Source organism: Aedes aegypti, chromosome 3 (genome assembly GCF_002204515.2).
Source record: "Aedes aegypti strain LVP_AGWG chromosome 3, AaegL5.0 Primary Assembly, whole genome shotgun sequence".
Taxonomy (NCBI): Eukaryota; Metazoa; Arthropoda; class Insecta; order Diptera; family Culicidae; genus Aedes; species Aedes aegypti.
Window position 1 is genome coordinate 165,391,688 of NC_035109.1, and position 13,770 is coordinate 165,405,457.

At 39.7% G+C, this 13,770-nt stretch overlaps 1 protein-coding gene across 1 annotated transcript; it reads right to left on the reverse strand.

Annotated features, from left to right (window-relative positions):
• Window positions 1-1,777: 1,777 nt before the first annotated feature.
• LOC5563968 lies at window positions 1,778-4,008 on the reverse strand. Its single transcript, XM_001648224.2, has 5 exons — window positions 3,587-4,008; window positions 2,483-2,996; window positions 2,216-2,398; window positions 2,031-2,144; window positions 1,778-1,968 (listed from the first exon to the last, which is right to left on the reverse strand). The coding sequence occupies exons 1-5, from the start codon at window positions 3,807-3,809 to the stop codon at window positions 1,833-1,835; spliced, it is 1,170 nt and encodes a 389-aa protein (XP_001648274.2). The 5' UTR covers window positions 3,810-4,008; the 3' UTR covers window positions 1,778-1,832.
• Between the last annotated feature and the right edge of the window lie 9,762 nt (window positions 4,009-13,770).

The window sequence follows — 13,770 nt, forward strand, 5'->3', positions numbered from 1 at the left end:
TGAACAAAAATAAAATGTCCCGATTTTGTCAACCTAAAATTCACCGAGGGGCTGATCAAATCGGGTCCTAACTGTATTACTAAAATCGATTGTGTTACCTCAATGTCGTTACCTTGAATATAGTTTCATCGAACGTCCATTCTACTCCAAATCCATTCTCCCGAATAACCCGAAATGTGTGAAACTTTAGAGAACCGCCGATCAAAAAAGAAGGGTGCATAAAGTAATAAGAATTGTGAGTACCAAAAACATCTCGGGCAAATAAACCACTCGGGAAAGAGAATGGCGCTGAGAGCATAGACACGGACCAGCCAACCAGCTCCCACTTTGAAGGAAGTTAAGGATGGTGTTCAAAAGCTCAAGAATAACAAAACCACAATTGTACCGGAGTGGAAATTATTAAGCTGGTCCCGGAGAACTTGGTCGCTTGCTACATCGGCTGATAGTCAGAATCTGGAACAACTATCGGATATCCCAGATCATATTCCGTCGTATATCACCAATTGCAAACAAGTTCGTGGGAAATTATAAAGCCGGCTTTGTGGGCGGCTGCTCGACAATGAACCATATTTTTACGTATGGCAAATCTCTAATACTTATCATTTACGCATTACCTGTTTATTGATTTTAAAGCGGCGTACGACAGAGCTATAGAGGATCATGGACGAGAATAGCTTTCTCGGGAAGCTCACAAGACAGATAAGAGCGATGATGCAGAACTGCGTAAAGATTTCGGGCCTACACTCCAATTCGTTCGAATTCTGCCGAGGGCTACGACAAGATGAGGAACTTTCGTGTTTGTTTTTCAATATTCAACATGCACAGAGACGGGTACGATATTCACAAGGTCCAGTCAATTTGTTTGCTTTGCTGATGACATGTATATAATCGAAATAACATTTAAAACATTGACAGATATGTACATCCGCCTGAAGCTTGAAGCAACTAAAGTAGGACTGGTTGTGAATGCTGACGGGAGAAATCGACAACGACAGGGCTCGTCTAGGCATTAGCATTAGTGGATACGAGTAACTGACACTGAAGAAGACTGCAAGTGGTAGTCGATATACGCGTATCTGTCAAAGATAAGCATTTAGGAGTGGAATTAAAAGGTACACGGTACTCCATCTACTTTTAAGTTTCTCTATTTGACATTCTGCTCAGAGGATTCGAACATTCATTAAAGAATTAGCTTTATATTGACAAGGATACCTTCGAGCTGGTAGATGAGTTCATTGACCTCGCATCCACGCTAACGGTGAACAACAATGCTAGCCGTGAAATACGAAGGCGTATCATCTGTGAAATTCGTGCCATGCTATGGGCTCCAGAAGAAATTGCGTACTGGAAGGATACGTTGGGCGGTGCATGTTGTAAGAATGCCGGACAAGAACATTGCAAAGATGGTGTTCGCCTCTGATCAGGTGCTGCAAGATCTGACGAGTGTGCACCGCAGCCGAGGAAGGAGGGAGGCAGCTGTGAACCGAGTTGTATTACGTGGAACTGACGCGGTTTCGTTTTAGTTACAATGTGGATCCGAAACACTGTTCGATTATCCAACAGGAGTGTAACACCGTAATTGCCCCGCCTGACATTATCCCGGGTTAATTGATTTCAGGCAATGAGGTATGTTATGGAATTCGTGGTATAAGAAATTCGACAAAATGAAAGGTGGCCAGGTTGGCAATTGGAGTTACGAAAAAGAATCGTAAATTTTGAGCAAAGCTGTAAATATGGTTTTGTTTGTTTTGTTATTGAAAAAAAGGCTTTAGAAAAACTGTTTTATTATAAACGATAAAATATTTGTCATTCGAACTGTTGTTCTACACCCTTCAGAAAATAAAACTATCTGACCATATACTATCCTGACAAAACGAAAACTTTTCCGCACAATCTCCTTCATGACCGTGAGCTTCGTCATACATTCGATGTTTGTGATGAATGGGCGTTTCGTGCGTCGTTGGCAAACTAAAAATGAAGTAAAATGTTAGCAACAATCTCAGTAATTATAAAATTATATTCGATATTACCTAAAAACAGCCTTCAAAATCTCCTTCAAAAATGAGTCCGGTTCGTTTGCATTCCTTCGCTGTCCACTTTCACAAAGGGCTCGCAAAACGCAGTGGTGACCATGTTTGCCCTTCCTGTAAGAAAAATAAATGCATGATTTACCCTCCTCTAACCAAAAAAAAAAATCAGTAGTCACGATACTCACGCATCGAGAAACTTTTCAATCTGCAAGTACAAGTCGTGTCGAGTTGAGCGATGATGGCTCAGGAAGAACTTATCTTCGGGATGGGTATGCTCTTCAATGCTCCGTTTGCCGAACACGGGGTAGAAACGTTTTTTGCTCAGGTGATAATTTGGTGGATGCTTTCGAACCCAGTTCAAAAAGTATCTGAAAGAGATGAACGTAGAAATTTAAAAATTATTAGTGTTAATGGCTGTGTCAAAACCTTGATGTAACGCTAAATTAACCCACCTACTGATGAGACTATTCCAATCATTTTTGGTATGGTTGTATGGCGATAGAAAATTTGGCGGCAAATCTTTCAATGAAAATGATGGATTTTGCGGCCATTTGTTTGCGTTGTTCTGGTATGCTTCATATCTGCTATCATTGGAGCTAGTATAGTATTTTATTCGATTGTTGTAACCCATTTGTGCTTGTTGATTTTGTTGTTGCAAATTGTTGTAATAACCAAAAATGTTCTTCGTCCCATTTGCCGGCTGGTATAAGCTGTTTCCATAAGGATTGTTGTAGTAATACGAGTGCTTATTACTTTGCTCATATTTACTCGTACTAGTGTCGACCAGCGTAGTTGTATTGACATTTTCGTCTTTTCGTCGTAAGTGTACTCCTTCTTCGACTTGCTCTCGTAACATTTTCGATATTTCAAAAACGGATATACTGGGCAACTGATAGGCAAGAGCAACCGTTACACCGACTGTGAATAAAAGAGTGCTCCCCACCACTGGAATGGTTTGATCGTACACTGAAATTGTGAAACATAAACACAGCTTTAAAGTATGTGGATATATCGTATTAAACATATTCTAGTGGATTCGTTGAGCTTATTTTTGTTCTAAGTTAACTTATATAAATATCTGTAAGTAAACTAGTATCCTAGTATCTCTCGTAAATGCTACTATGTCAAAATAATGTTTTTTTTCGTTGAACACTAAAACATGATGGGTCATGGCCTCCCGACATACTCTAATAGTGAATGACACTTTGCTTTGTTGAATACCTTGCACACTATTTCTAATACTCAGAAAAGTAATAATATTACTAGGGAAAATCATACCACACTAATGAATTTGAGTCTTAAGACTATGGATCTGCTCAGTATTTAAATTTAAACATTGAGAAATTGGCAGTCTACTTCAACGAATTTTCAACTGGGATCTAATCTAAATGTTTCAAACGTGGTAAGGTATTCTCGTTACTGTAATGTCTGATAATACACTTATTAATAAACGCTTAGAGATAATTTTTTTTATCTCATATCGAAAACAAGAAAACCGTTTTATTTACAATAAATACTTATTCTTAAGCTATAGTTAAAAGTTTAAGTTCACGAACCAACTTGAAACGAGCTGCCTTCTGGAAACTGCAGGAAACGTCTTTTTCTCGATAGAACTTTGTTACTTCCACTTCCTCCTCCATCGTCCGGGATTTGTCCTTGATTTGATTGAGCTGCATCAAACTTCTGTTCCGTTATCTCCCCTGAACACAGCTGTCCAATCTGATTGATTGCCAGAATTGCTCCCAGGCAATAAATACACCTTTCTGAACCGAATCTCATTATTGGTTTTGTTATGCTTCTGCTCTGCTAATGCACTGATGCGATTCAACACTACACTCCAGTTACGTCCCACACTCAATCAAAACAATCATGTTTCAAATTTATGAACTAAAGGGTTGTACTTTTAAGTTCAAACTCAGACACCATTCGGCGTTTAACTGAGAGCATCCCAGTGGAATGAAGGTGAATTCTTGTCTGGGAGATGTGATAATAGCTACCGCAAACAAAGCTCATCTATGCAATATCTAGATCATAAGCAGTTAACAGCAAACCTATGATGACCTATTTACGATGAGAGTGAGAATTGAACGAGAAAAACAGGGAAAAACGAGATCAAATCCAAAAGATAGAAAGTCGGTTGCAGACGTGAAACTGGCACCGTTTCATTTGACAATGCCGACGATAAAAGGAGGTCTAAGCGAAATAGAAAGTTATGGATTCTGGAAGACCATTAGATTATATATTTATGATAGCTTAATTTTAAATTTCCTAGCTAAAGCATGTTGTATGTTCTAGCTATTAAATGAGAGTGTTGTAGTTGAATAGGAAAACATCGAATTAATTACACATGTGCAGTCAGTATTTGAAAACATAATTTATCTTTTTCCAAATAATCAACGCATTGAGTAAAGACGGAGATGCTGGTTCTCGTTCCTACCTCTTAAACAGAAGGTCACAAATTCCCGGGATAGTATTTTACTTGTTTATATTTGTTATTATTTTTGCAGCAATCATCTTTCTCTATCCATTCTCATAATCCTAATAGTCGATAATTATCAGTTCCATAAGTCACTGGAACTAGAACAATCGGATTACCATGTGTTCTCCTACATAATACTTAAACACTTATTTATTACTGACAGCATAACAAACATTTTTCGTCCAAAGAGGCTGTGGTTAATACAGAGGTTCTGGGACAAAGCTTGTTTCTTAGCTAAGTGTTATTATAAGCACTTCCATAATGATTAACTGAGAGCTTTCTTTGCCAATTCCCATTCGAAAAGATCCTCTACCGGTGGGAATCGATTTCACGACGCTCAGTTTGGTCCTGCTGAATAGCTGCGCGTTTACCAGAACGGCTATCTGTCTCCAATGCAGAGGTATACAATGTAATGTATGTATAGTAACGATGATTGTCTAACTATTCAAACCATATCGTTGGACATTAGGAAATGACCGGCGTTGTTATTTGCATAGACAAGTTTTTGAGCATTGTCCTCTGATTGGTTTTGCGTACAAAACCATTAGCTTTGATTGGTCACATAGTGGCAACAGCGATAATGCATGTCTTATCAGTAGATTAATGATCAATAAGCCAACGTATTGAATAAATACAAGTGAAGGTGTACATTAGGCCGTCCCTTATTTTTCGAAAATGCGAAATGTTACAATTGGGTTGTTTAGTGACGAAAAATTCACAGTTTTTTGTAGCTTTATCGAAAGAGCACATTTTTCTAAGTGCAACGCGATTTTATTGCGCTTTAATATCTTAATTTTGATATAGTAAATGATTAAAACAGATTTCAATCCATCGACTCAATGACATTTCAATTTACTTAATGCCAGTTCGTCCCGAAGCATAATTTACCGAGGGGTGATTCAAACGCGATTTCCATACTAAATTCATACGTGTTTTTAACATAGTTCCAGGGTACGGAAAATTATGAAACATTGGATTCTGGCTCAGTTTTTAAAGTAGAATCAGAATATGTATAAAACAGGATACCCCTAAACAAGCCAATTTTTGTCATTGTAAAGTGCTCGTTTTGGTAAGAAACAAATCAGGTAAAAAATTGAAGTCCGTTTGTGCACGCTATTTGTTCCTTAACGACCCTAAAGGTATTAGATGTAGATGACCCCCTTGTGCCAAATCGAGCTCACTATTCTAGTGTACGCAATACGTGTACGAAAAGCCACTTGAGCTTGAGCTTGAGCTTGATTAGCCGCCCGTGGCTGCTACTCCAGTGTAGTAGTAGGGAATTTGATGTACGAAAAATAATAAATGAATAAAATAAATAAATTGTTGATTTTCAATTATACAACCTTGTTCTGAAAATATCGGAAAGAAAAAGAACCTTTATCGTTAAAATGAGCACATAGAATCAATAAAATGATATCATGAGTGCGGAAACAATTATGATTTACATGCCGATACGTATATTGCAATTTTGGTGAAAACTTTCCGTTCTACGGTTCAACGAAAAGCTACCGCAGCTATCACATCACTGATTTGCACTGGTATATCATCAGTAGGCTTCAATGATACCTTGGATACCGTCTCGATGATTGCTGTTTGTTGCTATTTTTCATAGCGTTTTCTCTTTCAAGTATACTATGATTGAATTTTTGCTTCAATGATGGAATGATTTCGAAGCCTGCAGTAGAACTTTGACTGCTGCGGTAGAACTCTGCGGCTACCGCAAACTGGAAAATTTTCTTAACAACCGTAATAACAATGCGATACACGCCACATTCTTACAGCTTAGCGGAATTTGGGGCAAGTGTGCCACCTTAAGCAAATTGATCTCTAACTTTGCCTAAAGCTTATAAAATCCACTTATTTAGCCTCATGATGTTAGTTTCACATCTTTTCATACACACCAAAAAAATCTTATATATACACGTAACGTAATATTAGCCTCAATCATGCAAAGCCATTTCTCATGTATTATTCAATGATAAAACCTATAAACACATCTATTATATACAACATTGTTACCAAAATCCTTAATATTGAACGCGAAACGTCTTCTCTCGAAGAATGTTGCATGCAAAACGGCACGATTTACATGATTTTCACGCTGAAAATTCAATCATAAATAATGCACATGGAATGACAAGCCGTCGATCCATCCATGTGCATTATTTTTGACAGAATATTCATCGTAGAATCATGTAAACTGAGAATTCTTGTTTGCAATTTCACTTTCAAGATGCAAGAAAGCATGCAACATTGGCGAATGTTGGATGGAAGATCATGAAATGTTTCAGTTTCACTCAAGTTTGCAAGCATTATCGAATGCAATGAGACAGATTACATTAATTATCGTTGAATGTTCAGTTGCAACTCGTTTTACATGATTATCATAAAGAATTACGTGCCATGTAAATTTGAGAATTTTTTGCTGTGTAACCATCGTATCATTCAAAAAGAAAATAACTTCAAAAAGTATTAGTTTTGGAGCTTCTCAAATATCATCCAAAATAACCTATTTTTCAACACTATGGGGCAAGTGTGACACCCATATGGGGCAAGACGGCCACCGAATGAACATCGCATGTAATTCTACTTGTAATACAATTTTCTTTATTTCCTAATAATATTACTTACAAAGCATACGCTAATCGATAATTTAAAAAAATAATTTAAGTTTACCGTAACAAGGGGATGATTTATAACAAGGTTCAAAACATGCCTAGCTCTCTATTACTCAATTCGAATAACTTAAATGGTTGTTTTTGTCTCCATTCAATAGAATATATGCATTACCCTTATATTACGGCAAATATGTATAATACTACACTAGATCAGCACTATATAACGGTAAAATATTGATGTAGATATGTAAAACGGTACTTAATAAGCCGAAAAACAAGTTATTTTTGAATATTTAGAGAAAAAATAACTTTGGGGCAAAAATGTCAGTTATTCCCCTACTATACTTCAGAAACCACTACTGGTGTCTCATTTTGGTTTATTATTATGATTAAAATGATGATGATTATATTTTTTTAAATTTCACTCCAACAATTCTCGTTTACCAAATAGGTGGCACACTTGCCCCAATAAGTATAGATTTCAACCAAACTGGATTTCGTATGTAGAACTAAATACTTTTTTCGTTCAAATGCCACAATAACTTACACATTTGAATAGTTTCACAATCTACAGTACATAAAAAAAATCTGTTAATAATTTACCTTTAAGCATGCTATTTAGAAACAACGAAATCTTATAAAAATCTACTCAAATTTGGTTGTCTTTGCAAAAATCGATGTAAATACGTGAAAAATAAAACAACTTTCATCATATTTTGATTATTGTATTGTGCACTATAAGAGAACATATTGCTAAGCTCAAATAGAAAATATATATTGTAGTTTTTATAAGAAGCAGGGGTGGCACACTTGCCCCTATGGCACACTTGCCCCAAAGTCCACTACCACCAAGGGAAGGTGGAGGGGCGCTCAATTCGAGCCTCGGCCCAGGTTTGCGTTGGATGAAATAGCAACGAGTCGCAACTCAAGATCGCGCAACTTGCGCCCTCGAAAAAGCTTATTCTCAAGGAACTGAATGAAGCACTCAAGAAGAACAATGCACTTCGCGAGCAGGTGGCAAGTTTATCAGCAGGCTTCGGCAGTGATCTGTCTCCAGCAGAGAATGGCAGAAAACTCGGAGCGGTGCAAAATATGCATGTGCTGCACCCGACTTTTGCGTGCGTCTCCTGTTTTTGTTGAGTGACACAAAAGAAGGTGCGAGTATTGCCGCAACTGTGTGAGAGACAAAAGATAGCTCTAGCTCTACTCTTAAAAACGCTTGGAGTAAAGCACAATGTGCTTCGTTTGGTGCTTATCATTGAAAACATAATCGAGAACGAATGTCACTGACGCCGGTGTCGAATCATTTTTTGCTTGCTCTACACTTCAGAATCATTTTAGGGTTTATTCACAAATTTCATAACGCCGAAAATGGCCATTTTTGACACCCACCTACCCCGTAACATTTTGTATGAATATTTTTCAAATTTTGTATGAGCTGTACCATCTTAAGGACACCCCCCCGTTTGTTCAGGAAATTGTCAAAACTCCTGGTCAACACGAAAAGTATTCCGAAGTCGTCGAAATTATCGAAGTAGGGTAAGAAATCCATTAGTTGCGGGTGTTCCTATAGTTATGGTAACGCCATTTTCACTGATATTGTTGCATTAACTACAGAATCGACACTGCCACATAGATACACTAAATAGTTGAAAACAGCGTTCGAATTACTTTAAAGTTGGTGAAATATCACTAAAATTGATGAAAGTTTTCTTACTTGTATCAATAGTTGCGGTAAAGGGTTCCTATGGGATCCCATAAGAAAACAACGGATACCGCAACTATAGGAAAGCAAATTAATAATATACCGCAACTAAAGGAACAGTGTATCAAAAGTGGAGGTACTATTTTTCACTGATACGCTACTGCAATGAAATAATTTTTCTCATTAAGTCAATGGTCGTTGCTCCCCGTTATAACATTAATATGTTCATTAAGGCGAAGTAGGCCGTCAGTGAAATTTATACGCGTCCTTGATGATTGTTGCTAATTCATCTCACGATTTTGAATCAATGAAAATCAGCTGGTTTTGCACTGACATAGCTGAAAAAGTATCAGCACACTTTATGCACGTCATCGCGTACACTGATACTTTTTCAAGTTAATATAAACTTTAAAGACTGAGTTTTATCACTTTGAAATTGCAAGCTCAAAGGCATCATTGCTGCCAAAACGAATGACGGACTACTTAGCCTTGATTGCGCTTCTCGAATTCAAGCGGTTAAATGAAGATTAACTGTGCTTAATACCTCCACTATTGGTACATCTACCCTATGTGTGAGGCGAAATCATCGAAATCATGTATGATTTATGAAGTTAACAAACGTTTGTGTGGTTCGTTTGAGAGTGTCGTCCATCCGTACTCCGTCATCAAAGCAAAGTGTTATTATTTGAGAGAGCCTTGCCTAATGCTCAGAGAGATTCTCAGCAACGGCACATGGGAGTTTTAGCACACAAAAAAGAATGGGTGCAACACAATTCATATTGCACTAGCACGTCTCTTTCAAACTGAACGTGCTGTCTCCCGGCAGCGCGTGCTGCACCGAAAGAGTTTTGAGTCGCACCCTATCCCTGAGGGTATCCCACAATTACCCTTTCCATCGGACATGTGAGGTATGTGACACGGGTTACACAGTTCAGCATTTCATATGCAACTGCTCAGCTTTTAATGGTAACAGACAGATGGGATATCTGGTAGTATTCGAGAAGCCCTGCAGGACGACCCCTCTTCAACGGCGGCGCTTATCTCGTTCATAAAGGACGCCGAATTATAGTTTGAGGTTTAGAGATAGCGTCCTGGATAAATTTACGTGATTGTAACCCAATATATATGTATACCCGTGATATGCATGTTTTGTAGTAGTTTTAAACTAGTCGGATCTTCTGTCCGTCTTGTGCGTCTAGCTCTTTGTTGTATTAATTCGTGCCAACTTAAAAACTCTGTGTTCTTAGGTAAAATACAACACTTTTGTAGTTTTTTCTCAGGCTGACCCTTCAGGCTTGTTCTATTTTTTTTTAACCTGTCTGGGGATGAACCTGCCTACGGCAGAAAATCACTTCAATAAAAAGGTAATTCAATTCAATTCATTTGTCGGCCGAACATTTGAAAAGGTTGCAGATTTATACACCCGCCTGGCGAGGCAGCAAAAGTTGGACTGGTGGTTAATGCGACCAAGACGAAGCACATGCTAGTTGGAGCCTCCAACTTGGAGGGGACGAGCGCAACATGTCTCGCCTAGGTAGCAGTGTTACTATAGACGGGGATACGTTCGAGGTGGTCGACGAGTTCGTCTACCTTGGATCCTTGCTGACGTCTGACAATAACGTTAGCCATGAAATATGGAGGCACATCATCAGTGGAAGTCGGACCGACTATGGCCTCCACAAGAAGCTGTGATCAAGAAAGATTCACACCCGCACCAAATGTACCATGTACAAAACGCTCATAAGACCGGTAGTACTCTACGGGCATGAAACGTGGACGATGCTCGAGGACCATTTGGAGTCTTCGAACGTCAGGTGCTTAGGACGATCTTTGGCGGTGTGCAGGAAAACGGTGTGTGGCGGCGAAGGATGAACCACGAGCGCGCCCAACTCTACGGTGAACCCAGTATCGTGAAGGTGGCCAAAGCTGGATGGATACGATGGACAGGACATGTTGCAAGAATGCAGGGCAGCAACCCTGCAAAGGTGGTGTTCGCTTTAGATCCGGTTGGTACAAGAAGGCGTGGAACGCAGCGAGCTAGGTGGGCGGATCAAGTGCGCATCGATTTGGCGAGCGTGGGACAGAACCGAGGATGGAGAAATGTGGCCACGAATCGAGTATTGTGGCGTGAAATTGTTGATTCAGTGTTATCTGTTTAGATGTTAACCACATAAATGAATTGAAATATCTTTCGCGTACCAATAAAAAGGCAGTGATTCATTTATGTATTCATTAACTTAAATAGAGATAATAGAAATAAACACTTGCTTTCAAACCTTAACAAAACAACACTTTGTTCGTTCAATGGTAACCTAGTCTAAGGGGTCGCAAACTACAGTATAGTATTAGGTGCCTGACACCATACAACTTCCAATAAAGCCTTCATTTCGTTTCCAATGATAATTATCTGCGGCTTATAACCTTTTCTGCGGCAGAGGAATGGCAATCAGCTGTACCTACTTAGCACGCAAGAATATCCGCAACACACACCTGGCGACACCCGAGTGGCGATTCCTGCTCCCAAATAGAGCACGTGCTGGTTGCTGGGTGACATTACTCAGATGTCATGAATGTCATGACCTTCCGACTCGGATCATCATCTGTGATTATTATCTTGTTGTAGCTCAAATTTGGGCGCGGTTATCCAGCGTCACGAGTTCTAAAACTAACAGAACGCTGAGCTTCAATATGACAATGCTTGTCGGCTGATGTAGTAGCTGCACAGTACCGCCAGCAGCTAAACGAGCAGTTGGGAAGAATCAACGTTTCTGGTGATGTCAACAGCCTATGGAACCCAATCCACGAAGCTGTGACCACAACGGCGTGGGAAGTGATTGGCACTGGTCAACGAAGAAGACGATTCTACAGGTTCGATGAAGAGTGGATGAGAGTGACAAAAGTGAAGAATGTCACCAGAAACCTATGCTTGTGGCTGGTACTCGACAGAACAGAGAGAGATACAGGGCAGCGAGACACGCAGATTCACCGCACAACGAAAAGGCAGCACGAAGAAAGTGTAGTAGCTGAAGCTCAAGATAGCATAAACTGGAACAATATGTGGAAATTTTATGCAACGATTAATGACGGCGTGCAATGATCGAGAACGGAACTTGCTGACCGATAAAACAGCGGTGGCTGTCAGGTGGAAAGAGCACTTTCAACAGTTGTTCAACAAAGACAAAACAAAGACCTTTATGTCCTTGCAATTGATCAAAATTTTATGGCACATAAGATAGTAGAGCAAAACCTAGAATGGCGTTGAAAGTGTTCTGAGATTTGTCAAACTTGCGTCCCTTCTTTTTTGTTCTTCGACCTTTTGTCCTTTCGATCTTTTGTCTTTCGACCTTTTGTCTATCGAGACCTTTTGTCTTAAGACTTTTTGTCATAGATTCCGAAATTTTGGCATTCGACGTTTTGGGATTCGACGTTTTGTCACCCAATCTGCGGACGCAGTACACGCATATAGGCTCTCCAAAATCGACGCGACTTTTTACGGCGACAGCGACAAAAAATCGTCGCGATTTCGTTGTTGTGTCGCTGCAAGAACTCTTCTATGGAAGCAGCTTGACTGACACGACGCGAATCGCGTCGCTGTGGCTTAGACGCGCTCATCAAACAGTGCGCTGCAAACATCAGCGAAATCGCGACGATTTTTGTCGCTGTCGCCGTAAAAAGTCGCGTAGATTTGGGGGAGCCTTATATTTGCATTGCAACTCCGTTATGCTAGCGTTGCATGTGAGGGGAATGACACTAAACGTGTTCAGCTCTGTGTACACCCCACAGTACTGCAAAGGAATCTAAAACGTCGAATGCCAAAATGTCGAAAGGACAAAACGTCGAAGGGACAAAACGTCGAAAAGTAAAAAATTGAAGAAAACGAAATTTTGCGGAAGAATGATTCTCTTCTGAAAGAATCAATAATTCATTATGTGCCGAACGTTTTTCAAAGCATATTTTATTGACCCCAATGTGAAAAAATTAGTCTGGCAAATAATGTTGAAAATTCACCACTTTCGAAGTTTTGTCCCTTTCGACGTTTTGGCATTCGACGTTTTAGCTTTCGAAGTTTTGTCTTTCGACATTTTGTCCCTAAACCGCGTCCGCAATGTGACTGTGTGTGCCATGACGGTGAGTGCATGGACTGACTCTTGGTGTCCACTCGTCAGTGTAGTATAGATCCTCGAAGAGGTAAGTCGCGTACATTGGGAGCGTCCGGCTAGCGTTCCAAGTGATTCTTCTCCAGTGAATAAATATGGATGTTAGTTATCGTACGAGGGATAGTGGATATTTACAAGTACCAAGGGACCAAATGCAGTACTAGTCTCTGGTTGAACGGTAACCATGGAAATTTATCGAGAAACGGGGTGGATATTTATGAAGAAGGTTATGGTGTGGACTCACTGACCATATGAGAGGTTAAAATGCTTTTAGGGAGCTGAAGAACTGTAAAGCTGCTGGGAAGGACGAAATCTCCGTCGAGCATCTCAAGCACGGAAGCGAGTAGCCCACTATGCAGACTTTGGGGTTGAAGAGAATTGAAAAAAATCATGACGATTAAGTTATTCACGCACGAATAATTGGTAGTCAAAAACATTTCAATTCAAGGAAAGAAGAAACGAAGACAACCGTACCAACCGTTTCGATTCAGGATTATAGGTAAAATCGTTGGGAGTGGCGATGATAATGCACACTCCTTAGTTGTTCTTCTGGGATGGGACATTGGCATTTCTTCATGTCCTGGCTCTAGCACCTTGGATCAAGTGCTTTTGCTCGCTCTCTGAAATGAAATAAAAACTTGTTTTGCCCCTTTCTGCCAAACACCGTGCAAAGCGAGGCAACCTTGACAAAGAAAGCTCTCAGTGAACAACTGTGGAAGTGTTTTTAGAAAACCAAGCTTAGCGTTTTATGTCCAAATTTCTCCACGCCGATCAACGCCGT

Coding starts and splice junctions, on each gene's coding strand:
- LOC5563968 (XM_001648224.2), bottom strand. CDS start 3,809: ATGAGATTCGGTTCAGAAAGGTGTATTTATTGCCTGGGAGCAATTCTG. Junction 2,145..2,215: donor ATTGAAAAGTTTCTCGATGC/GTGAGTATCGTG, acceptor TTTTTCTTACAG/GAAGGGCAAACATGGTCACC. Junction 1,969..2,030: donor ATTTTGAAGGCTGTTTTTAG/GTAATATCGAAT, acceptor CTTCATTTTTAG/TTTGCCAACGACGCACGAAA.